The sequence below is a fragment of the Cydia strobilella genome, chromosome 13 (genome assembly GCF_947568885.1).
Source record: "Cydia strobilella chromosome 13, ilCydStro3.1, whole genome shotgun sequence".
In the NCBI taxonomy this organism is placed as follows: Eukaryota; Metazoa; Arthropoda; class Insecta; order Lepidoptera; family Tortricidae; genus Cydia; species Cydia strobilella.
This window is the reverse complement of record NC_086053.1, coordinates 4,993,615-5,016,576: the sequence shown is the minus strand read 5'-3', so window position 1 is coordinate 5,016,576 and position 22,962 is coordinate 4,993,615. Positions and strand designations below refer to the sequence as shown.

Sequence of the window (22,962 nt, the reverse complement as noted above, 5' to 3'; positions counted from 1 at the left end):
ATACAAATGCTGTTGAAATAAAACAAACCGATACTTCATTCCATAGCTGTAATGTAATTAGAGAATATTATTCTACACTGATTATTCTACAAATATAATATCCAAAATTTAATCAGCGTAGCCTAGTTCAAGCATGCCAACATAATGGAAGCATACGCATGCTTTCAAAAAAAAAATTTCATAGGGATGAGCAGAGTTATGATGTGTTCCGGTTTTTAGTTTGATTATAAACCATCGATTATAATTTGTATCCTATTTCAAATCGATTTACAGATTTTTGGACACCGCTCGTTTCATCTGACCATCATCTGACAGAGCGATAAAAAAAAAAAAAAAAAAAAGAGAAGTCAAAACGAAACTCACTGCAATAGTGTAATATTTTATTTTTATTGTACTTGAAGAATACAATTGTAGAATGTCGGCAAATTAAAGGACATTTATCCCTTTAATTATATAGAAATAAGTGTTTCCAAGATGCCCCTAAACTTACAATCAGTCCGGCAGTATTTAAATGAACTGAGAAATTCTGGTGGTTTACACAAAGATCAAGCAGAAAAGTAAGTTGAGGCTAGATTTTTTTATTTTTATTAAAATTAAACATCAGTTTATATCGTTTGTTTTTCTTAAAGGTATCGCAATGTTCTTATGGAGATACTCAAAAATCCTGAGGGTGATTTAGCAGACTCACTCAAAGCATTTGTGGAAGCAAGTAAGTGTACATTATTTTAGTGTAAGTAATTCAGTAGGGTAAGTAGCTGTGTAAAGCAAGGGTCTCCAGACCAACCTGCCAGCTCTTCTAATCCAGCCTATGAAAGGAAGCGGGAAAGCCAAAAGTGATACTATCTGGGCCACAAACAGGGAGCTAGAGAGCCGAAGGCTTGGCAGTGACCTTTGGGTTAAATGTTTGAAGACCTTTAATTTTTTATTAGTTTATCAATGTACTGACTAACCTCTTTTAGAGTGGGTATATTTACCTTACAATAAAAATGTTTTTCAGTTGTGAATGAAAATGTGAGCCTGGTGATCTCCCGACAGCTGCTCACGGATGTCAGTACACATTTGGCCCTGTTGCCAGACCCTGTGTCACAGGACGTCTCACACTATGCATTAGATGTCATACAACCAAGGGTCATTTCATTTGAAGAACAGGTAATAAAATAAAATAGCTTTATCTTGAAGTATTCAGAGGTCCTTGTACAACTTTGTAGGTTATCAAACTTAATTATTTCAAATTACATCTTTAATGTCTGTATGCTAATTATTGACAGCCATCAGGATGTATCTTTTTCCTGAAATTACTGCCCTTTACATTTAATGCAAGTTTTTAAAAATTCTGTTTTTTTGCAAGTTTAACAAAAATTAATAATAGATATTTGTTGATGAGATATGGATGTGTTCTATGTGTTAAGTTAAGGTATTTATTTGTTGTATATTGTCATCTAGAACCCACAAGTCCCACACACAAGCCTTTTTAGTTTACTATGTGAATGTGACTGTCTTGATTTGTGTAATATTGTCTGATTGTACTAATTAATTTATTATTATTTTGAAACCTTTAATACAGCCTAACTAAAGTATTCAGGTCACTTTACAGTCTTTACACATGTACCTCAAATTTGAAAAATAAATTAATAAGTATTACCTATAGGACATTCTAACACAAATTGACTAAGCCCTACAGAAACTTCAATTATACTTTAAACAAAATCTCTCACAACCTTTTATCATTTGTGTGCAGGTCGCAAGCATCAGACAACACTTGGCTGACATTTATGAACGCAACCAAAACTGGAAGGAAGCTGCTAATGTATTAGTTGGAATTCCTTTAGAAACTGGACAAAAGTATGCTCATCAATTATTATTATGGACATTTTCACTTAAAAGTGAAGTAATATAAAGGGAGAAACTATAAGGGGGTTTGCAGAAAAAATGGTACCATTTACTTTTTTTCGAAAGTCTATCAACTTTTGGGTAATTTCTACTCAGAATCACGAGGACTATCAATTTAAAAATAAAAAAAATTTGTCCCCTAAAAACTGACAGTTTTGAAACGCATTTTCACATACATTTTGTATGGACCGTTACAAAACTGACACCCAAAATTTGTATGAAAAACTGGGGACACTTTTTTTCTTTGTCTCATTCAATAGTACTCGTGATTCTGAGTGTAACTAACCTAAAAGTTTTCGAAAAAAAGTAAATGGCACCATTTTTTCTGAATACCCCCTTATAGTTTCTTCCTTTATATCACTGCAACCATATCAGATTTATTGTGAAAAAAAACCGGCCAAGTGCGAGTCGGACTCGCGTTCCAAGGGTTTCGTACATTACACAATTTAAACAATGTATCTTTTATGTGAAATGTCTCGTAGGGGTCGGATCAAAAACTAAGTAATTAAGTCCGACTCACGCTTGACTGCACATTTCTAATAGGTTTTCCGGTGATCTATAGGTAAAGTTCTATTTTGTGTATTTTTTTCAAAATTTTTGACCCAGTAGTTTCGGAGATAAAGGGGGGTGGGGGGGAATGGTCATTTTTTGCCTATTTTCTTGAATAACTTCTAAACTATTTACTTTAAAATTATAAAGAAATATATATTTGAGATTCTCACAAAGAGCTCTTTCATTTGATATGTAACACGATATAGTTTGACAAACTTTATTTTTTAATTTTCTCATTTACCCCCCAAAAGTGGCCCCCGTGTTTAAAATTAATATGTTTACGTTACATGTCCATCTTTGGGTCACAAACTTACATATGTGTACCAAATTTCAACTTAATTGGTCCAGTAGTTTCGGAGAAAATAGGCTGTGACAGACGCACGAGTGATCCTATAAGGGTTCCGTTTTTTCCTTTTGAGATACGGAACCCTAAAAATCATAAAAATGGGTCAATTTTTAAGATACACAACAAACATACAGAAAGAAATGCCAAGAGTATGAAAATATATCTTACAGTTTGAATTCAGTTTACAAAATTTAGCTAAACAAGTTAGACCAAAGAAATGTAGCCACTTCCCCGAATGCAGAAGACACTCGCTCGATCCCAGCCCTTGGACACCTTTTCTTAATTTTATTTCAGGCAGTACTCAGTAGATTACAAACTAGAGACCTACCTGAAAATCGCGCGCCTTTACCTGGAGGTGGATGACCCCGTGCAAGCGGAGGCCTACGTCAACAGGGCTTCGCTGCTGCAGGCGGAGACAACCAATGAACAGCTGCAGATTTATTACAAAGTGTGCTACGCACGAGTCTTGGATTACAGGAGGTTAGTAAATACTTTATTTTTAAATGCAGACCCCAGGAAATTTTACGACTAAACAAATTAATAGGTTTTGTTTCCTGTAGATAATTGCTACACAGTGATCATGAAATTAAGTTTACGGAAATACACGATCAAACAAATTTTTGTGCTTTCTAGCATATATCATTCTTTCTGTAAGTAATTCGTAAAAATTACTTCAATGCTTCGTTCCACAGAAAATTCATAGAAGCGGCGCAGAGATACAACGAGCTCTCGTACCGCAATATCATCCACGAGGACGAGCGCATGACGTGCCTCCGCAACGCTCTCATCTGCACCGTGTTGGCCTCCGCAGGTAACCATTTCTATGAAAATGTTGTCACATTCTATGAAAATGTTGCCCTCTTCGTATACTATGTGATTCCCAAACATTAGTGTCAATAATGTTTTCTGACAAACACTGGTTTTGCAATCTGCTTTGTTACAACATTTGTAGTACAAACAGCAACACACAAGACCGGGTATTCATTAGGCAACATTTGTTAATAAACTGTTTATGAATTGGATCATCATGTTTCGCAACAAGTTTACCGTAAGCACTGTTTCTGAAACTTGGCAGTCCACACTGAATGTTTCGTCTTGTTCTCCACCTAAAGTGGGGAACACAGCAACATGTTTATGCAACAATGTTTCATCATCCTAGTTTATAAACAGACTTAAAATTTATAAAACACCAAATAGGTGGTGTCCTAGCCAAGTTCGTGAATATGTGTATTTTGTCAGGTGAGTATCCACCTCAGCTAAAAACTGCCATAATAAGGCCGATTTACAAACAAGGTAGCCACCTCGATTATACTAACTACCGGCCTATAGCCATTCTGTCCATAATCAATAAAATTGTCGAGAAAGTTTTAGTTGAACAGATCAGTACTTTTTTAGAAACAAACGGCATTATTGCAGATGCACAGCATGGGTTTAGGCCAGGCCGAAGTACAATAACGGCATTGTCCCGATTTGCAGACACTGTTAATGGATATCTTAATGAGAGAATGCATGTTGGTATGTTATTTATTGACTTCAAAAAGGCATTCGACACTTTGGACCATAATCTCTTATTACAGTCGATGTCGGAATGCGGAATTCAAGGTCCAGTAAATACTTTCTTTAAAAATTACCTAAGTGACAGAATGCTGCAGACTTGTAAATGGAGTGTCCGGTGAGCTTGCGCGCGTGACGTCTGGTGTGCCGACTGGGTCAGCTTATGGTCCGGTTGGATACATCATGCACGTCAACAGCCTAAGTAATGTCATACAGTACTGCCAAACATACATGTATGCTGATGATACATGTCTGATATACGCACACAAGGATCTACGTGAAGTCCAAAGAAAAATGCAAATCGATTTTGATAATATTCTAATGTGGTCACATGACAACGGAATTATCTTAAACATAAACAAAACGAAAATAATGCACGTATGCTCACCGTACATCCAAAAAAAAGGTTTACAAATATCAATTATTGGTCATACCTACAGTTGCCTCCATAATGAACAAACTGCATGTACTTGTACGCAACTAGAATCCGTAAATGAGTATAAATATCTTGGGCTAACTGTGGATATCAACTTTAGCTGGAAAAACCATATTTACTACCTATGTAATAAACTTAGAATACTGATAGGGAAGTTTTACCACCTTCAAAACGTAGTCAGCAAAAAAACACTGTTTGTTGTTTACCATGCGCTAGTCGAATCATTAATAACCTACGGTCTAAGTGTGTATGGGAGGACTTTTCCTACCTATCTTAGCAAGATTAAATCGTTACAAATAAGATTTTAAAAAATGCTTGTATGTAAAAAAGAAAAGAATGAGTGTAAAGGCGACTACGATCAGCTATATGGGAAGTGTGGGGTCCTCCCTGTTCAAGAAAAGTTTAGGTATCTTATGGCCGTGGACCAATATGGGTGCAACGACCATAAAATACCAAGACAGCTAAACAATAGGTCATTAAGAGAGGACAGAAGACCACAATATCTCGAACCACAAAGTTGTAATTACTATGGGGAAAGAACACTACATTATATAACTCCTAGAATCTATAACAACATACGATTTCTGTCTGTAAATGAAAATATTACCAAAGCAGCGTTTAAAAGAAAATTAAAAATCGAGATGTTGGAAACATACTTACCTAAAAATGTATAAGATCAGTGTACAAACCTAACATGTGCGTATTAAAATATATTAACAACAAACGTACATAAAATGTAAAATTATTCTAACATAAATAAATGCATGCTTTCTTTTCCTTCTCTTCTACTAACAATAGAATAAGTCACAAATGTAAACATTTAATTAAGTAAGAATTGAGCGCGGCGCGCCAACAAACTGGTTACTCCAGTTTGGCGCATTTATAGTATATGTGTAACTGTGTAACTGTATTATATGAATAAATTCATAAAAAAAAAAAAAAAAAAAACATGTTTACAGAGATTGGTACATCGGTGGACCTTTTTGTAATAAGGTTTACCGATGGACAGTGAACAGTGTGGGCGATGGTACAATGTGTAAAGCTGGATTGTTTTCCAGGTCAGCAAAGATCCAGAATGTTAGCCACCCTATTCAAGGATGAGCGCTGCCAGCAACTACCCGCGTATTCCATCCTGGAGAAGATGTACCTGGACCGCATCATCCGCCGCTCCGAGCTGCAAGAATTTGAAGCTCTAATGCAGACGCATCAAAAGGTTGATTGTTTTATCTATTTAGAACCTTAAGTTAAAGCAACATAGTGTTGAAAGCAGTCTGAATACATTCGGCTCAAGCGTTTAGGTTTAGATTAAAATGTATAGACTCGAATGATATGCCGCTTTGGACGACAGCAGCAGATGTAGATGTAGTGTAGGGACGCCCGGCCGGAAGCAGGCGGTCGATCACGTGTCGCGTTCATTCAGCCCAGTTCTCTGAAGTTGAAGCTGCAGGTTACTGTCCCGGCGGCATTCCCTCACTGTTCTCCTCAAATCTCATTGTTTACGACAGCAGCAACGATCGTTCATTCCTGGACGCCGGAGTCCCCGGCGCTGCTCGCTGGCGTCGAGACCGCCGCTTAACCTTTTGGACGCCAATGACCGATATATCGGCACCGCAGTCCAACGCCAAAGACCGATTAATCCGTCACAGATCACAGAGCAACATAGACCTACGTGCATGTGCATAAAGTTCAATTTCAGTGTTGACATTTCGGTGACGTGGCGTCCGAGTGACAGCTTTTGTGTTTGACACGACGTCAAAAAGGTTAAATCCGCACACTAAGAGCGTTTTCACATTGCCCGATCCGAAATCGGGTGAAAGTAAAATGTGAGACATAACTATGTGTTTTTCTGTATTTATCGGTTCATTTAATAAATAGTTATTACTAAAAAACGATAGATAACGCAAAAAGGCGGACTTGATGCCATAATATGGCACTCTCCTGCAGCTGTTTTTCTCATAGGTGCCTTCCGATATCATGTGTCGTGTGTGTGTGTGTGTGTATAGGCGACGACGCCGGACGGGTCGTCGATCCTGGACCGCGCCGTGTTCGAGCACAACCTGCTGTCGGCCAGCAAGCTGTACAACAACATCACGTTCGAGGAGCTGGGCGCGCTGCTGGAGACGCCGCCGCCGCGCGCCGAGCGCATCGCCGCGCACATGATCTCCGAGCAGCGCATGAACGGACACATCGACCAGATCAGTGCGAGAGTGCACTTTGAAAGTTAGTTTTGCAAGCAATCTGGGGCAAGCGACGGGTTATTCCCACCAAGTTGTTACCACTGGTTAACTACTGGGAAAAAAAAATCCTAACTAGTAAGAATAACCTGTCGCGACTAGAGATGACACGAATATTCGGCAACTATTCGGTATTCGGCATATTCGGCCACTTTGCCGAATATTCGGTATTCGGCCGAATGTTGCGTACTATTCGGCCGATCACCGAGTATATGTTGCACTTAGCTAAAAAGAAAAATTACACAATAAAAATAACCAAAAATTATAATCATATTTAAAATGTATTCTTGGAAAGTTGGTAAAATACGGAGACTCTTTTTTGAGCTTTTGTTGATTACAAAATATTTTATTTCTATCGTGAGTCTGATTTGATTGACTCTAACTAAATAATTCGTACTTCACACAGCCCGCGAGATCCTCCCGCAGTGGGACAAGCAAATCCAGAGCCTGTGCTACCAGGTGAACAGCCTCATCGAGAAGATCGGCGCCGCCGAGCCCGAGTGGATGGCCAAGATCGTCGAGGAGGAGATGATACAGTAATCGTGAAGGCAGGAATTTTATTCACAGGAAAATTGATGTAAGAAAGGTTGTGTACCCCTGCAGCAACTTGTCTAGCCTAGACGAACCAGTGATGTAATCCTTGCTTAAATATAAAATACACATACGTAATAGAGTTGAACCAAGAGAAGTCTGCACCGATTTAATAGCACACGCAGTGCAAGTGTTATTTTAAACGTCAAACTTCTATGAAATTATGACGTATAAATGTCGCACTGCGTGTGCTATCAAAATCGTTGCAGACTTCTCTTGGTCTAACTCTAGTTTTCTTTTTAACCATCTAACAAAAAAATACCTTTATTCAATTTGACATCCTTCCTCTCCTTTTCCTAAATTATATCCCTGTCAGAACCACTTAAAACGATCTGAACTAGTCTGGCTAATGAAAGTTGAACCTAAAAAAACGCGGCTATTTCAAAATAATCTGTACCAGGCGGCTCTTTGATTACAAGGATTGCATAATTTTTATACTTTTTATGATTTATAGAATATGAAAATTATTTAAAATGCCGCGTTTTATCAGGTTCAACTTTCATTAGCCAGACTCTAAAGATCGATACAGACGGACTGCAACCAGACAGCAATTTGTATGGGAACTGCAACGTCATATTAGCTATGTGCAAGACTAGCGCCATGCTAGCGCCCATAGGGCTGTTGTCAGTATTATTACGTTATTGGAATAGCAATTTATTATACCATGCATTTTAAATTATGGCGCTTGCACACGGAGCATGTAACAAGCGCATATTCTGCTTGCGCGATTTTTATGCTCCAGGAGTCTTGCACCAAGTTTGTGCAGAAGTACAACCTGGCAAAAAAGAGTAGAATTGAAAAAGCGGCAACATTGTAGTGTCGTCCCTTTTTTCTTAGATTGATTTGAAAGGGAGGACATTACAGTGTTGTCACTTTTTAATTTCTACTCTTTTTTGCGAGATGTATTCTCATCGTGTGAATAAACAACGCTATAAAGAAGCATGCGGTTCCACCGGCATAGGTATGTGCCAACGCACAATAACAACTTCATTGGAAGTAGTCCACGCCAGTTACACGCGAGTAACTAACTAGTGTGCTGTTCGCCCATGTATCCCGCGCTCCCGCGCTTAATATCAACAAGCTACAAACTTACTTTATTGTAATCAGATAATCGAGAGATGGGAATACCGCACCCGCTGTATAAAGTTAGCAACACCAAATTTCTATCCACTGCCACAGAATAAATAATGTTTGACAACGGTTCAGGGTCTAATCATGCTATCCCTTTCTAATATATGGCACTATCCCTCTCGGCTATTTAGGGTTGTTAAAATTCTAGTCATTATCTTATCTGTGGTCGTGAACGCAAAGGGACGTCAAGTTGTGCCAACCCTAATAATTGCTCGGAGCGATGCTGAGCCGGGTTTGCCGTTTGCCCAAAGCGAGGAATTTCGCACCCCTGCCACAGCTTGGTTGGTAACTACAGCTATGGTATAAAGCTGCAGTTATTTAAACAAAACAATGATAATCAGTAAATTACATTGTAAATATTTAAACCTTTTCTATTACGATATATCGACTACATACCCTCATAGAACGGTTGTTTCCGATATGTCGCAACCAAATGCTGGAATGATATCCCTCCACCTATAAGGCGGCACTAGTAAGCAAACTTTCAAACAAAACTTTAAAAAGTTATTACTTGCAAAACAAAAATCGGGGATACCATACGGCTATTTGGTTGCGGATTTCAGAATATAATAGGTACTTCGGAGGATTTCTAGGAGACATTACACCGAACCTACACACTTAGATATTTTCTCTTTTTGGTCACTTTTATTTCCCGTTACGTACTATTTCATTTTTATATTATTTAGAAAATTATATCTCTCAACATCTGCATTATATATATATATATATATATATATATTACCACTTCATACACACTTTTACATCACACTCATCACGTGATCTGGGTTCCGGCAGAATATCAGTGCCTTGCTCGAAAGAGTGAAAGCATATAGCTGAGTCGGCACCCTTTTGCTGTTGCTGCAATGCAGACAGTGCAAGTCTTTCCGCTATTCCTGTTGGTGTTATGTCTCTTAATATTTATAAGATTTTGTATTTTGTTTTAATTAATTGTGTATTTTTCTGTTTGTCGATATTTCTAAATTGTGTGTATTTGCAGCAAACAAACAAATAAACGCTTTATCTATCTATCTATCAATAGAATTTCAAACTTGGCAGTCCGATTTTGAGACTGTTCAAATGAATCATCAAAGCTGGATTAATTTGTATATTATATTTGGATTTTTTGGGAAAACCTTGTAAATTGGTGCGGCCTGGAAAAGGGTTGGGCCTGCATGCATACAATTTTAAAAGGACGAGCGGCGCACGAAGCACCAAAAAAACAACGGATGGTGATTCCAACAGACTATTCATTTAATTCACAATCAATAGGGCAGCACCATAGGTGCTTATTTACATAACAGACTTACGGATCACGTAATTTGCACAATAAAATTATTTAGCAATACTATTAGGGATGCAATAATGTCGCGTGCTTACATAATACCTAAGAAGGAACGGTCTTCCGAACGGCGGAATCTTCGCGTTCAACGCTTACACAGACAGACAACACTCGAGAATACTATGATTGAAATTGATCTTTCTATACTCTTTCTATTATTATATAACAGTTGATGTGTGTTATCTACAAGTGTTTAGGGCTCGAGCTCGAGGGCGACGCCGACCTTGTGGCCGCCGGCGTTGAAGTTCTGGCCGTCGATGGCGGCCGAGAGGGTCAGGGTCACGCCTGCAACAAATACAAACACAAACACATCACTAATTGTTTAACAGTGACCGCCAAAGATGTCGTGTTACGCGACTACAGCACAATTTCAACACCCACGATAGGCGTAGCATTCAAAGGGTTAACTCTTCCACAGCGTAGCGACGATACAAAGTTTTTCAGACTGTTTATAAGTCCCCGATAAAAGCCATGTCGTTGTCATAGATTTTCAAATTTCGTCCGATAACATATAACGAAATCGACATTTCAAAATGACAATAAGACTATAGGAAATGAATTTAAGTATGTGTTATAGTAGCCATATCTAATACCAAAGATATATATAACTCCGTATAAGATAAATAAAGTCTAAGAAAAAAACGTGCCTCCGAAAGTCAAGAGAATATTATCAAAAGTCTAATGGAGTTCTTAACTTTTAATCCTGTGTTGGCAGTAAATTTATTGTAACTACAAAATTTACTTTGACAATACGCCTCTATACTAAATTCTCTTTGCTAATACATGTTGGTTCGGGTTCGGTTCTACTACACAATTGTTATATTATCTATACGAGCAGACGTAACGTAAATAAGTTCTATATTTGTGCCAATTTTTAAATTGTTTAGCTGTCTGAACGAAAACAGGTGTGACGTTAACGTCGGCATTCCATAATAAGAACTTCCGTATGCGTAATACACAAAGACAATACCCATACTTCCAACAGTACTTTATAAATTAATATTCTAAATAAATAATGAAACTACTAATCCCATAATACCTATTCTTCTATAGTTTAAAATAAATAAAAGTTCAACGCCTCCTTCGGCGTTCGGGCTTACTAAATCATCTCCCACAGCCGCTGTTACACGACTATCTGCACTTATATTTACTCGATAAACAATAGATAAGCGAAACGACACGTGACAATAGTACGATCTCTCGATAGTGCGTAAGGGAGGTATGGAAGGGTTAGAACTGTCTAATGTTAGACATTATGATGGATGGTTCTGGCAAAGTAATGTCTCGTTTATTTTATGGCAATAGGTATTTATTGTTCTAGATAAAACAGAGCCGCCAAACTGATATTTTATTGGACTGTGTCATAACCAGGGCATATGTACTCGCAATAAACAACAGACATACAAAGAAAGGGCGTGTCTTGCCAGGTTAGGAATGAAAATGTGAAATAATAATCAGAATAATCTTGTACACATCATCCCAGCCCAAAATTAAGAGAAATAATAAGTAACTACCGAACATTACAGCTAATTGTGTCAGTAATAGATTCAATGACAAGTGATTAGTGACTCCGGCACACTCACTACTATCACGCGATACTCGCATATTAAAGAACTAAATAAAATAAAAAAATCTCGATAATAGTGAAAGTGTAATATGGGTCAGTGGCACATGCACGTGTGATACTGACCAGGGCGCAACTTCTGCTGGTATCCAAGTCCGATGAGCGACTTGTTGTTGATCTTGGCGTGCAGCGAGGCGTCGGCGTCGAGCGCGAACTTGGCGCCCACGCCGAACAGCGTGTCGGCCGAGCCCGCCGACCACTTCATGCTGACGCCGCAGTCCAGCTTGTCCGACACCTTCTGGTAGATGGACCCGCCGAAGTCCTTGCCGTTGTCGCTGCATACACAATACCATATAATAGCGATTTTAAAATAGCAGCAGTTTATTAAAGGTTTCTTTTGTAGAAACAGCAACACTAACTGTCCATCAGTGGACCTTATGCCTTTTGTAATAAGATTTACGAACTGTCAGTTAACAGTGTGGGCGATGATACTTTAGTCCCACTTTAGTTCAATCTATAATAATGAATGAACGAAAAATATACAGTAAAACTTACATCAAGTCTAAAGGAGTTAACTATTATAATTTATGTGCTTATGTGAATTGCTAATCTTCATCTAATGGTTATTTAACTAGGGTTCAAGAAATTACAAATCACCATGAGGTAATATATATCCAGGCCGATAAAATTTTTCTCCATTCAAACTCTATTTTATTGTGATATTTTAACATAATATAAATAAAAAGTAGATATTTTTTTATTTATATTATGTTAAAATATCTATTCTTAAGATATACTATGTATTCTTAAGATTGATCCGTAAAGTATTATTAATATTTTCCGGTAATATACTAGTAGGAGTCGTAAGACGCTTTCTTTAAATACTTGTCATCGCACTCGCATCACAATTGATCTAGATTACGTAATCACAAGAGGCATATTTACATAGAGAGCAGTCCACGTCACGATTTCCAAGTACTATTTTACAAGCATACTCAGAGAACAATAGTCAGTTATATTATCCGAAATCATCTGGCGCTCGCTGGTTTAACTAGTACGAGTTATATGGAGCATCGTCTTTTTCTAGCTTATGTAATGTTGAAAAATCGATGTTCATTGACCCTGGCTCTACAGAAGTCCTGTATTGTAACATTATATAAGAGGTCTAGTTTAAGAAACTGACTTAAGATTTTACATCAGAAGATGTAATTTCGTCTATATTCTAGCTAATAAGTGCCTGTCAGGCTGATTTAATATTTTCACTTGTGTGTCTTCCTTTACCATTGTTTGACCTAAAAAAAAACTAGCTTGTGTTGTGTTGTGTATTGACAATCAACATAGCCTGATCAATAACTTGATGTAATAAGTTTCATATTGAGATATTTAACTTTTCCTCTATGATGTGTATGTATGTATGTATGAATGTAAACATAAACACATAAACATAAATTGTACATAAGACAGATTACAAACACAATAAAAACAAAATATATACAATGTACAAAGGCGAACTTATCCCTATAAGGAATCTCCTCCAGTCAACCTTTGAGCAATTGAGAGTGAAACAATAAACAAATCAAGATAGACATGTGATCTGATTTTGTATTATATTTTTCTTGAAATGAAATATTCTGTTAGGTTAAGTTTCTCGGCGCATTGGTATTTGCTGCAATGCTTTTTAACCATAATTGTATTAAATAAAAAATAAATTAAAAAAATCACTGAAAACAAAAACTGTGTGAATAACTGATTATCTTGTAATTATACAATCCACAGTGATTTTTTGTTGGACGCCACATTTACTGGCATTATCTTTTATTAATGCACAACAACGTGTAAGTGGTCATTTAAAACATCTAGAAAAATTGTATAGCTATAATACTTACACATTGGTGTGTAGGTTGAAGTCTCCAGTCTGGTAACCAAAGGCGAAGTTGTTCTTGGCGAACTTTGCCTTCTGCGAGTCGAACTGCGTGTGCGCGCCGGCGAGCCAGCCCTGGTACTTGAGGACGGCGGCCACGTCCACGATGGGTCCAGCCAGGTCCAGGTCTACGTTGGTGTTGATGGCCACAGTTTCGTTCGCGAACGACGACTTTAGCTTACCGGTCTTGCTCCTGCAATTGTTACTTGTTTAATGACTTGCTCGGCAAATTGAATAGAAAGCGTACATAAAGCCTCATTTAGACGGTTCAAGAACCTGCATGCGATTTTTGTTACATTACGGTATTTGGATGATCAAATGAATTCATTTTTTTATGAAATAAAACTATGAAAACGGATTATATCGCGTATATTGAATTTATAATACATCCCGACGTTTCGAACTCTTTACAGCGTTCGTGGTCAACGGGTGACTGAGGAAAAATTACAAAATGCAAAAATACCCACATACTAAAATAATGAACAATCATAGACTACAAACTTTAAGGCTGGTTGTACATGCAAAATCGGTTCATAAGGCTAGTTATACACTATAATTATTTTTCAAGTAAAGATATATATATATACGCGATAAAAATAAACTATGCCGGCTCCAACCCTACACCAAGGACCCGAGAAGATTTAATTCCCTCCTAAATTGTAGGAGGGTATCCCAATATGGGACCGGCAACAAACTCGGCGGGACACATCTTTTCAAAACATCAGAATGTCCAGCATCATCCAACACTACGGTCTCACAGTCTATGTCTCGCTTTTGTCATTTTTTTATATCAATTTTTTTTAGAATGGGGTTTCGTGACCCCCGTACTGAGATCTATAGTAATAATGTGGTACTCCAGTATTACCTACACCACTACATTATTTTTAAGTATAGCTTGCACATCATTCTGGCCCCGTCTGACAGAATAAATTTATTGTACTCTGTAGTTAGCAATGTATCGAAAATTGCATGCAAGTTCTATCAATAATTATGACAAAATATGGTGGTTTCTATTACAAATTAAAATACTTCATAACTAGAAATGTTTAAACATCTGAAAAATGTACATATTATATGCAGGAAGTAAAGGAAACAGGAGTCTTAATTTTTTCCTACAAAAATTTGTTTGCAGTTTAGCTTGTACCAAAATGTAGACATTGAATACTCGTGCGTTCTTAAATATCAGCAACAGGAAACACCAATTGGTACTTAAATAGATCTATGTCTGGCCCATATAGTTCTCCTTGATTGTCTAATAACCATGACTAACTGATTCTGACTTATTGTAAAAGGCTTTTACAATAAACTACCTCCTTCCTTCCTTTCTTTCTTTGTTTTATAGCTTTAAGCCGTAAAATAGATATAGATTATATGAGAATAAAAGAGATAGAAGTGCCAAATATTGATTGCGAAGTGTTCACAATGCTGCCAATTATAACTTTCTAAGCCTGTTCTTTGATTTCAGGCTCTTTTCACTAAAAGTTGGCAGTGAAACAACTTTCCCAAGTGTGAGCAGTTTTATGGCTTACCCGGTCTGTGGGGCAAAGGTTCCCTCCAGAGTAACCTTGAGACCAGCGGCGATCTTGTCCTGAATTGTGATGTCAGTGGCGAGTGTGTTGTCGGTGTTCCACTTCTCTGTGAATGTCAGGCCATAGTCCTTCACGGCGAATTTGGACGAAAGGCTGCCAAACACCTGTGGAAATAATTGATGAATGTAATCAAGTATGATTGTATGATGTACTATGACTTGAGGTGTTTAAATGCTCTTTAATTTGGATATAGTACTTTATTTATTAATATTTATAAGAAAACAATATGATAATTTATATAAATACCTAAAATACATCATTAAAATTTTCAAAGAAAATCATCAATGAAAATAACTGATTATTGTGAATGCATATTATCTGGCAGTCATTAACTTTAAAATACATATTATCTTAATTAAATAAGTAAAAAAATAATAGCCAATATCTTAAAATAGCTATTATGTGAATGAAATGTGTATTTGTGTTCTTACACTGTTTGGCTTTTTGAAATCTGCATGAAATGATAACAATAAATAATTTAAAAAATGTGATCCCTTGCGTATTCTTATAATGACTTTCCACTGTAAAATAAATGAAGCCTTTTAAACAATCCAATCATTATTTCACTAATGAGAAAAAAAATACATGATCTAAAAATTTGTTTTTTTTTTCTCTATGAAAGCAACCTAAGGATTATTCAAATCAGATTTCAATGTTCAATACAACAAAAAAGTGTAGCAAATTGAATCATGAATGTACAATTCATTCACAAGAGCAGGCTCATAACTGATATAACAATAACTTACAAAAGAACATGAATGATATGATGTAGTCAATAGATATGTACAGGTAGTAACAGCTGCATAAATTACCTTTCCACTCTCCTGGTTGGAGGTAATGCCACTGGTGAACTCAACACCAGACTCACTCTTAGTCTTCAGGTCAAGTTTGAACACTCCGAAGTGGTAACCCTTGCCGAAGACATCATTGGCCTTCTTGCCAAGATCGGCATAGTAGGGAGGAGGGCTGGAACCCATCTGTAAAGATTCATACTTGAGCAACCTACTCATATATGGACCCTAAATCTTGTTGTAATAAAAGTAGGCAATACATAATATATGTCACATGACCTGATTATTAGCTGTTAATATCTAGTTCAAGGGGTAAGTCGCAAAAATTAAACTATCAGTGCCAGCTTTGTCAGGGTCGACTCGTCTTCGCGAACTATTTACAATCCGCATTCAGTACTATTACATAACACTCAGGTAATAAGGGATTTGAGCTTCAATATTCCAGAAGTGTCCAACCGTGACATTTTTCTTCGAGACACACCTACTGGCCTTAAACTTGACCTAAATAGGAGCTCAAATTCGTATCAAAGGTGGAAATCCCATGCGTCGTCAACCTCCACTGACGTTTCCGACCTCCTCACCCAATCAATTACATTTTAATGACATACATTTTCTAAGATCTTTAATGATTTGAAACAAACTTAAAGTAGTTATTGGTTATAAAAATAGGGAGATACGCAAATAATATGGATTTTGCAAAGGGTGACGTCGATACTTCTCATTGAAACCGGCTGAAGCGAAGCATTTTAACCTCAATTTAAATTCTATCTTTACACCATAGGTAGTCTTTCCCTTTATATACAAAGCAATTATGAAATAAAGCTATATTACTCACTGTGGTTTGTAAGGTATAATTTGAAATAGAGAACGTGGAATAAGGCAAATAAATTGCCGATAAGTGGAACTGGAACCTCCTTCACCGCACCACAAGACAAATTCTAGTTTCTGAAGTAGTCGACAGATAGCGCGACAGTGCGAATAGTGCGATGTGCGATGGCGTTTTTCACACCGGAAATAGTGTAAAGACCGAGGTATTTTTAATTATAATATTTTATCATATTGTGAAAAACTATATGTCTAAATAACAGCAATACTTTATTTATATTAGATATAGTAAAGAGTCAACGATCGTAGTGGTTGAAATGCAATTTCATTGTAACATAATAAGTTCTAAAACGACATTGCTACAGTTTGACGTCAATGTCACAAGTAGTAATCAACACAACTGCTAATAAAGCAATAAAATAATTATTAGTTATTTTAACCAGAATTCCATAGAAAAACATTAAAACAATAAGTTATACCTATAGTTATTAGCTTATAAAATCGAGTAACTATTAATAACGCATATATCTGAAAATTTTGCGCACATTTTCAAACTATGTAAGATCTAGCTAGTATAGTTGGTCAAGCAAATCTTGTCAGAAGAAAAAGGCGGCAAATTTAAAAAATGTAGGCGCGAAGGGATATCGTCCCATAGAAAATTTGAATTTCGCGCGTTTTTATACTGACAATATTTGCTTGACCAACTATATGAACATAACCAGCCACCATGGTAATGCCACAGAAAACCGCCTGAAAAGGGGGTGGTCTGTGGTGTGTACTCCATTCTCTTCGACGTAACGTAGTTTTTTTTATGATATAGGTAGGAGGTAAAAAAGCAGACAAATCTCCTGATGGTAAGCGATTACCGTCGCCCATAGACACCCGCACACACCCGCAACACCAGAGGGGTTGTAAGTGCTTGGTAAGTGCGTTGCCGGCCTTTAAGATGGGAGTACGCTCTCTACGCTTGTTACATTTGTTTAGGTACACTGCTAACTTGTGGCATCAAATTAATCATCAATCGGTTCATGTGGCGCAGCGAATGAAAAATTAAATAAGTTGTTTCACTTCAGTGTACATTTGTAGTTGTTTTTGTACATTTATAGAGGATTTGTATATTTAGAGATGTTCTCACTCATTGCTCATATACGATTTGTTTTATTTATTTCTTATTTTGTATATTGTAATTTTGATATATCCCATAAGTACTGTAATATATTGTATCACATACTGTGCAATAGTATCATAGCGTGTACTGCATAACATATTATTATATTCAGTTTCTATTTGCGAGTTCCTATAATTGGCTCTGTATTGTTATTTAAAAAGTTAAACTAATATTTCATAGTCATAGCTGTTGGAATTCCTTGTATAAATAAATAAATAATACTGCGGCAGTTATTAGGTACAGGTACCTAGTACCTACTATAACTACCAGACCCTGCAGACCCATCGTATTCATTGTCTCCTAGCACTTTCATTTAAGCAACATTACTTCTCAAAGTGTCATGATAAGGCCACATCTACTGTTGCACGAAAAATGTAGAAGGAACTTCTATTGTCACTATTATATGGTTATAACTGGCACGATTGACACGAAGCGATAAAATATAGATTCGACTGTCTTATATTATATGCAACTGTGCTGATCATCAGTCAGTCCCTTAATTGTTCCTTATCAAGCAATGGCAATAAACTTACAGGCTGCACTTCATCAAGTATATCCAAGCCAAACCTGTATATTGCCACCCATAATTCCACAGTTAAACTAATAAGATCGCATTTGTGGGGTGCTGTTTCATTTTAATCATTTTGTGAACGAGGATCCTTATTTGTTTTTCTTTCTATATGTAGATTACTATTTAATACCAGAAAGGATATGGTGCTTAATTTCTGATTGTAACTTTCATCACCCGAAACCAACTCCATGTAGTTTTCGGGAGTAGGTATCAAAATTGTGGGCATTTATTTCACCTATTATATATTTTCTTATTTTATTATTTATTTTCTTAACAATTTTAACTTTCCGTTTAATGTGTGAATGACAAGTTTGCGTAAACTCAAACCTTAGAATCTGAAAAGCTCCAGAAGGCAATCCCAAAGCCGCCGCCATGGCTACCACTGCCGCCATCGTTATCGTCATCGTATCCGTCGGGACAATCCACCTCCCGGCCCTTGTCGAAGCAGATCACTTGCTCGCCCATCGATCCATCCTAGATTCATTTAATCAGAAATTCGTCTGTATCAAATAAAGAATAAAGTATTGCCGCATTGGCATTACAATAAAGAAAGGAACGAATTTTTCGTTAATATACCTAGGTAGAAGTGTATTAAGATACAGTTACAAAAGTATCCTACGTATTTTACGGTCCTATTCCACAGATTAATAAATAGTGCCTATACCAACTGTGGGTACCAAGTTTTGTTACGTGAGTTACGTCACTGTGACAGTCCTAAATTGTTCAGCACTTTCTAGGTTGCAGATTTGCACATGAAGTAGGGTAAGTATAGGTAGTTAGTTGACTCATAATCCGATAACATACCTAAACCTACTCAAAAAAACTGTCCATATGATACACCTAAAGTGTAATAATTTTCATACGAGATCAGCGTTTGCCGAGCTCTACTTTCTTTTATTTAGAGACGATAATCCACCAAAAAATGAAATAAATAATCAGCAAGACACACTCGGGATTCGGGAAGAGTTGATATTTTATTTTTATCCGCGGCAATGGCATCTTGATATATTAACTAATATGTATGTATGTTGTCATGTCGTGTCCGCGACAGTGCGTTAAAGGTGGTTAACGGTGAAAAAGATAAAAGTAGTTTTGGCACGCAACACATACAGGTCATGCGTCGTCCTTTGGTCGACGGGAATGTTGAATTTACTGGATAATCGTCGAATTTTCTAGCAATTAAATTCCTGGATTTTTTAAATTTAACTGTACTTACTTACCTAAAACTTTCAACGCAACGAAATAGAAGTTAAAGAAGATGAATGGGCAGTAAGTTAATGCAGAGTAGAGCGTATTCGAGATAGGGATTTAATAACTAGGTGACTTCTTAAATAGATATCCTTTTAACTAAGCTAAGCTGGGGAGCCGGCGATGCTAAAAGTGTAGTTACTCGAGCGTCGTAGAGACCTATTGGAATCGAAAGATTAGATGATAAGAAGAAAAAAAGGTTATATGTATAGTTTTCTTTACCAGCGAGCAGGAAAGCGTCTACAGATTTTTTTAAATTTCGGGGGGTTGGTGGAGGGTTAAAAAAATCGTTGAGTAGATTGTGGATTTGGTCATTTTTGTCCTAGTTAATGCTATAATTATTTTATAACTGAATATGACACTTATTTGTACGCATTTCTGACGACCACACAAGTTCGACGCCCGATTTTTCAATGCGTACAAATAATTGACAGATTTAGTAATAGCACAATTATAGCATTAATTTGAACTAAATGGTGAAATCCTCAATCTGCTTAACTATTTGTTGAACCAACCATCAGCTGCTCAACATAGACGGCTAAAATTTGGTAAAGGTAGACTCCACGGGGTAGCAAGATAATCATCATCTTCCTTGCGTTATCTCGGCATTTTGCCACGGCTCATGGGAGCCTGGGGTCCGCTTGACAACTAATCCTAAGAATTGACGTAGGCACTAGTTTTAACGAAAGCGATTGCTATCTGACCTTCCAACCCAGAGGGGGAAACTAGGCCTTGTTAGGATTAGTCCGGTTTCCTCACGATGTTTTCCTTCACCGAAAAGCGACTGGTATAAATATCAAATGATATTTCATACATAAGTTCCGAAAAACTCATTGGTACGAGCCGGGGGTTTGAACCCGCGACCTCCGGATTGAAAGTCGCACGCTCTTACCGCTAGGCCACCAGCGCTTCTTTCTTCGCGGGGTAGCAAGATAATATAATTAAAAAATACGGAATATTACCACTGCCGTGCCAGTACATTTTAACTTTAGCCCTCTATGTATGGAAAAACAGACATTTATTTAAAGAGACTCGTAGTGCCAGAAAACAATATCAATTTGTTATCCCTCCCTCAAAAATAAAAATGTTATCAAACAGTCCTCAATATACAGCTATAAGGATATATAATAAGTTACCAAATAACATAGTCACAAGAAAAATTTCAATTGTTCTACAAAAGCATTAAGTCACTATTACAACAAAAGTGCTATTACTCCCTAAACAAATTCTATACTGACATTTTTGAATAAATAATAAAATTGTGCAAATTAAAATAATGAATATAAAAATGAAAATTTGAAATAAGTAATGTAATCAGAATCAGAAACGCATGTTAAAATAATGACAAAATTTGCATGTTTCACTATTAGGTAAACCATAGAGTAACTTATACTAGAGCGGTACTGTAATAGTAAATTTTGTAACCCCAGTAAATCCACTGCCATCTGTCGACACACTTTCAAACTAAAAATGAAGATTTATAAAAATACGATAAAATGTATTTAAATATGGATAAATGTTTTTTTTTATTTGCATTAATTATTTTTATGATTTTGACCCATGTTCTTTCACTGATATGCGTTAAAATTGTTAAATAACAAAAGAAACCGTCAACGCCATCTATACGACAGTAGGCCAAAGCTGTAGCGCCCTCTGAACAAGAATCAAATTTTCTTGATTTTCGAGGCACGTTTTTTCCTTAGACTGTATCCATATATTACGGAGTTGTATCTATCTTTGGGTAGGTATACCTATGTTAAGTATAGGATTAAGTAGTATGTAAGTACCTATGTTGCTATGCCCTGACGGGTGCATGTTGTAACCTAAACTACAAAAAAGACCTATTGTAACACATGTATGCAATAAACGATATGATATCACTCATAATCTGACGCGCTCGAGTAACTACTAAAATCCCCTTTTGGGCTCCCCAACCACTACTTATTCCATATTATGCTTATTAAAGTACTTACTTCCCGTACACATGGTTCTCTTTCATAAGATACCGCAGAAACTTTCGGCCACCTCCATTCAAATACACTATCACTGTTTAGAAAACTATATAAACTCTCAAAAATAGACATATTAATTAAAGATAAAACATTAAATAAATATGTTGGTTATAATTTTTTTGTGACAATTAGGTATACATAGATTTTGAAATTTTTGTTATAATGAATCTATTTGGCTCTGATGGTAATAAATTCACATTTCACATCTCTCTCAAAATGACCCATCATGAAGACCATTTTACTAGGTATTTATCATCTTTTGAAGTAAAACTAAACGTTTAATCATGTATATAACGTTTGATGTCTTGTCCTGAAAGCGAAGTAGGGAGACAAGACGATATTCATGTAACATGTCATGTTTCACAATGTCTCCCATAAATAATTCGTATTAGCTACGAAAACCCGGGATCTTAAACACAATAAGCGATGGGCGACCTAGTTCCAACAGTTTCGAGTCTCGTTTATAATTCAAACCAGTTAAATGCCAATTCTGCAAAGTCTAGAAGCAGTAGGTAGTCTAGCTTATTAAAACGAAACTTTGTAGGGGAATTACAAATGTAGGTGAGCATTTATATGTTATTTGAATGAAATGACCTCACATTTTTATTTTTGCTCGGCGCAGCGTAACGAATTTGGCGAATTAGACATCCACTATAAGTATTCATTGTATTTTATGGGTTCTATGACAAAGCATAGGTACCTAACTATGGGGTCTATTGAAAACATAGGTTGATAGACTCATAGTTTTGAATTACTTAGTTGGTGAATCGGAATAGAAACGCAACTGGTCATACGCGGAAATGCCGGGAGTTCCTCAATAGTAGATTATGTCCAGGGCCGGATTTAGAGGTCTGGAGGCCTCGGGGCAACAAAGGAGTGGAGGCCCCGGGCCCCAAATTATTTTTCCTAAGTCTCTATTGTGGGGGCCCCTCTTTTGTGGAGGCCCCGGGGCTGTAGCCCCGATTGCCCTCTCCTAAATCCGGCCCTGATTGTGTCATAAGGGAGCAAAATGACATATTTACGGCGCCGGCGTGGGCGTACATTGAATCCTGAGGGTAGGTAGCTAAGGATCCAAGTGTTAACGTCCAAGGTGGAAATAATTTTACTAACATATGACTCATACTGCTTTCCACATCACCATCACCATTTTAATATATCATTATTTAAGCTTAAAAAATAGTATGCACTTAATCGATTATA

General features: G+C 36.8%; 2 protein-coding genes across 3 annotated transcripts; one reads left to right on the top strand and one right to left on the bottom strand.

The window, feature by feature from the left end:
* The first annotated feature begins 356 nt into the window (after positions 1–356).
* Positions 357–7,560, top strand: LOC134746458 (COP9 signalosome complex subunit 4). The gene is made up of 9 exons (XM_063680846.1): positions 357–557; positions 630–709; positions 998–1,149; positions 1,739–1,842; positions 3,083–3,268; positions 3,481–3,599; positions 5,837–5,991; positions 6,782–6,998; positions 7,419–7,560. Exons 1-9 carry the CDS (start codon positions 475–477, stop codon positions 7,550–7,552), a joined length of 1,230 nt encoding a protein of 409 aa, XP_063536916.1. The 5' UTR covers positions 357–474; the 3' UTR covers positions 7,553–7,560.
* A 2,401-nt stretch (positions 7,561–9,961) lies between these two features.
* Positions 9,962–21,883, bottom strand: LOC134746456 (voltage-dependent anion-selective channel-like). Of its 2 annotated transcripts, XM_063680844.1 has the most exons (7): positions 21,724–21,883; positions 18,830–18,976; positions 15,960–16,124; positions 15,088–15,251; positions 13,524–13,751; positions 11,764–11,972; positions 9,962–10,358 (listed from the first exon to the last, which is right to left on the bottom strand). In XM_063680844.1, exons 1-7 carry the CDS (start codon positions 21,832–21,834, stop codon positions 10,267–10,269), a joined length of 1,116 nt encoding a protein of 371 aa, XP_063536914.1. In that variant the 5' UTR covers positions 21,835–21,883; the 3' UTR covers positions 9,962–10,266. The 2 variants fall into 2 exon arrangements, with proteins under 2 accessions (XP_063536914.1, XP_063536915.1); XM_063680845.1 differs by lacking the exons at positions 18,830–18,976; positions 21,724–21,883 and adding an exon at positions 16,774–16,934.
* Positions 21,884–22,962: the final 1,079 nt, after the last annotated feature.